This window comes from Procambarus clarkii, chromosome 65, assembly GCF_040958095.1.
Source record: "Procambarus clarkii isolate CNS0578487 chromosome 65, FALCON_Pclarkii_2.0, whole genome shotgun sequence".
Taxonomy (NCBI): Eukaryota; Metazoa; Arthropoda; class Malacostraca; order Decapoda; family Cambaridae; genus Procambarus; species Procambarus clarkii.
This window is the reverse complement of record NC_091214.1, coordinates 23712669-23716995: the sequence shown is the minus strand read 5'-3', so window position 1 is coordinate 23716995 and position 4327 is coordinate 23712669. Positions and strand designations below refer to the sequence as shown.

At 44.5% G+C, this 4327-nt stretch overlaps 1 protein-coding gene across 1 annotated transcript in view; it reads left to right on the top strand.

The window, feature by feature from the left end:
• Nucleotides 1–1200: 1200 nt before the first annotated feature.
• The window catches only part of LOC138355019 (uncharacterized), a 24548-nt gene continuing 21421 nt past the window's right edge, over nt 1201–4327 (top strand). The window contains exons 1-3 of the mRNA XM_069309731.1: nt 1201–1269; nt 1699–1795; nt 2582–2736. Of these exons, the coding sequence (XP_069165832.1) occupies nt 1201–1269; nt 1699–1795; nt 2582–2736 (321 nt within the window). The remainder of the gene's footprint in view (nt 1270–1698; nt 1796–2581; nt 2737–4327) is intronic.

Sequence of the window (4327 nt, the reverse complement as noted above, 5' to 3'; positions counted from 1 at the left end):
TTTCCTAAAATGTTTTCATATAGTGCTAAATGCCTGTCATGTTTCACTCTTACAGGTACGCACACCCTTGACTGAAAACCGTGCCGTTAATGTAAATTATCATTACATATCGATTTGAGTCTTTGATATACATCGACTCATAATAGCAATATATATATATATATATATATATTATAATTTGTATAATATTAATGATTCTGACAATAAGAATAACACTTATTCCTTTCTGGCCTTTCCGATTATTGTATGTCCCTCAGTGCACTGAGAAGGCGTTCATGTAGGTATAATAACTGGGTGAAGACTGTTGACGCTCTTTGGGGCAATGATCCCCAGAGAACACACAAATCCAGTAGAACTTCGGTTTCAACTCTTTTGACCATGTCATAGCTCATTCGATTAAGGCAGCGTCTGGGATTTTTTCGGACGCAGGTTCGAATCCTCGTCACGGCCCTTGTGGATTTGTTCATCAAAGAATATTATGCAGTTCCCGTTTTCTGTCGGTGATTCTAGTAATGTTGCCGTTTTTCAGTGATTCTGAAGTTGTTGCCGTTTTCTGCCAGTGATTATAAAGTTGATGCCGTTTTCTGTCAGTGATTCTAGAGCTGTTGCCGTTTTCGTCATTGATTCTTAAGCTGTTGCCGTTTTCTGTCGAGGATTCTGAAGGTGTTGCAGTTTCCTCGGTGATTCTGAAGGTGTTGCCGTTTTCTGTCGGTGATTCTGAAGCTGTTGCCGTTTTCTGTCAGTGATTCTGAAGCTGTCACCATTTTCTGTCAGTGATTCTGAAGCTGTTACCGTTTTCTGTCGGTGATTCTGAAGCTGCTGCCGTTGTCTGTCAGTGATTCTGAAGCTGTTGCCGTTGTCTGTCAGTGATTCTGAAGCTGTCATCGTTTTCTGTCGGTGATTCTGAAGCTGTCACCGGTTTCTGTCGGTGATTTTGAAGCTGTTGCCGTTTTCTGTCGCTGATTCTGAAGCTGTCACCGTTTTCTGTCGCTGATTCTGAAGCTGTTGCCATTTTCTGTCTGTGATTCTGAAGCTGTTGCCATTTTCTGTCGGTGATTATGAAGCTGTCACCGTTTTCTCTTACTACCACCTTGCTATAGACAGTGACCTCACATACCCACTCTATTGCTATAGACAGCAACCTCACATACCCACTTCGTGTCCCCAGATGAGAGGAGCGTTGGAGTGGTGAGGTTCCAGATGGCAGATATGGTCACCACTGATAGCCGCCTTGAGACGGAGCTGGGAGGGCTGCCCAGTATGACGCAGGTAAGGTGGTTACATGTGAGTATATCTGGTTATCGTGGGTATGCTGGAGTAGGCCATACTGAAGAAGGGGCTATGCTGATACTGTGGGATATACTGATGCTCTGATATACTAATACAGAGGTACATTCATGCTGATCTCTGTAAAGAAAAGATAAAGAGGAAAATAATATTATTATTATTATTTGTATTATTAAAAATATTAAAGTAAAGGGAGAGGGAAGATGGTGCAAGTGATGGATATCTGTAAGGAAAGATGAACAAGAGAACGGAGAAGAAAGACAGTCCTTCTAGTGCCTGTGTCTGACTCCGCCTTCTGGTGAGTATGTGTAATAGTGACCTGGTGAGTATGTATAATTGTGACCGTCTGGTGATTAACTGTGCGTGACTGTGACCTTCTGACAAAGTAACTGTGTGTGTGACCTCCAACAGGTGACGGTAACTCTCCATGTGCGACTTCGACGGACTTCTTCCCACATCCCGCTTCTCAGCTACGCCGTTCCAGGCGCCCTCGACGAACTGTTCATCGGTGAGTGGGAGAGTCAGTGAGCGAGATAGTCAATGTGCAGGAGAGTCAGTGAACGGGAGAGTCAGTGAGCAGGAGAGTCAACGTACAATAGCTGGAATACACAATTTAAATTGTAAACAAACATTTAGCAAAACCATGGAGAATTAGCATGGCACTAAATACTCCCAATAATTCGGAAGGGGTTTTAAACCTAACCTACCTTCCCCGAAACACGTATGCTTGAGTACAAAGGTACAGCACCACTGTAAGAAAACACGGCACGACCGTATGAAAACACTGCACTACTGTATAAAAACACGGCACCACTGTATGAAAACACAGCACCACTGTATGAAAACACGGCACCACTGTATAAAAACACGGCACCACTATGAAAACACGGCACCACTATATAAAAACACGGCACCACTGTATGAAAACACGGCACCACTGTTTAAAAACACGGCACCACTGTTTAAAAACACAGCACCACTGTATGAAAACACGGCACTACCGTATGAAAACACGGCACCACCGCATGAAGCTACGGCACCAACGTATTAAGACACGGCACCACTGTATGAAGCTATGGCACCAATCCACGAAGACACAGCACCACTGTATGAAGCCACGGCACCACCGCATGAAGGCACGGCACCACTGTTTAAACACACGGTACCACTGTGTAAAGACACGGCACCACCGTATGAAAACACGTCACCATTGTATGAAGCCACGGCACCACCGCATGAAGGCACGGCACCACTGTATGAAAGCAGAAGAGTAACGAGTGGCCGTCTCCCCCAGAGTTGCTGCCGGCTAGGAAGGAGATCCGGGTCCAATGTTGTGGAGGACAAGTGGCCCTGGTCCTCAAGTACCAGGAGAAGATGTTCTCCTGGCAACGACTTGCTGTCTCCCTCAACCTGGAGTACAGAACCCTCAGGGTAGTCTGTGATGATATGGTGGGTGTTCTCTCTCTCTATTGTACTCTGTTATATATGCTTGCTCTCACCCCCCCCCCCCCCCGCCTTCGAATGCAAAACCATAAGCAACCCCTCCAATATACGTCTATGAGCACCCCTCTTTCCCACAGCAGGGTCTTGAGAACACGCCACTGAGTATTCGTCTCAGGAATAAAAAACTTAACCTTAGCTTAGGGAGCTGGTCGGCCAAGTGGACAGCACGCTGGACTTGTGATCCTGGGTTCGATCCCAGACGCCAGCGAGAAACAATGGGCAGAGTTTCTTTCACCCTATGCCCCTGTTACCTAGCAGTAAAATAGGTACCTGGGTGTTAGTCAGCTGTCATGGGCTGCTTCCTGGGGGTGGAGGCCTGGTCGAGGACCGGGCCGCGGGGACATTAAAAAGCCCCGAAATCATCTCAAGATAACCTCAAGATAGCCTAACCAATTCAGTTTTATTCTTTATTATGCAGCCCTATACCCATCCCGTGGGCGGTGGTGTAAAGGATTGCAGAGGCGCATAATCGGATCAGGAACTGAACCCTCTAGTTCGCAAATAAAAATTTTGACGCTAGTTACACAATTATTAATATATATATATATATATATATATATATATATATATATATATATATATATATATATATATATATATATATATATGTACATATATATATATATATATATATATATATATATATATATATATGTACACATATGGCAGTTGCAAGCTGTGGCAGTTGCAAGCTGTATCCACTACACCATACTTCAAAGCCATAGAAGTAGGAATTCTGGGGTATTTAACCAACCAGAACTCCAATCCTCTCCCAGGCAATAAGATAGTGTGGGACCTCTAATGCCCTTTCATCGATTCCTGTGATAGGTCCCACACTATCTCATTGCCTGGGAGAAGATTGGAGTTCTGGTTGGTTAAATACCCCAGAATTCCTACCTCTTTTTATGGCTTTGAAGTATGGTGTAGTGGATACAGCATGCAACTGCCACCTTGTTGGCCAGTGTTCGAGTCCCCTGGTGGGTTGAGTGTCTAAAAAGTTATAAACTTCAGCTACTGGAATAGGGTAGTCTGTGCATTAAGCATTTGGCACTGAGTTTTCCCATATAACAGGAATCGATGAAAGAGCATTAGAGGTCCCACACTATCTCATTGCCTGGGAGAGGATTGGAGTTCTGGTTGGTTAAATACCCCAGAATTCCTACCTCTCTTTATGGCTTTGAAGTATGGTGTAGTGGATACAGCATGCAACTGCCACCTTGTTGGCCAGTGTTCGAGTCCCCTGGTGGGTTGAGTGTCTAAAAAGTTATAAACTTCAGCTACTGGAATAGGGTAGTCTGTGCATTAAGCATTTGGCACTGAGTTTTCCCATATAACAGGAATCGATGAAAGAGCATTAGAGGTCCCACACTATCTCATTGCCTGGGAGAGGATTGGAGTTCTGGTTGGTTAAATACCCCAGAATTCCTACCTCTCTTTATGGCTTTGAAGTATGGTGTAGTGGATACAGCATGCAACTGCCACCTTGTTGGCCAGTGTTCGAGTCCCCTGGTGGGTTGAGTGTCTAAAAAGTTATAAA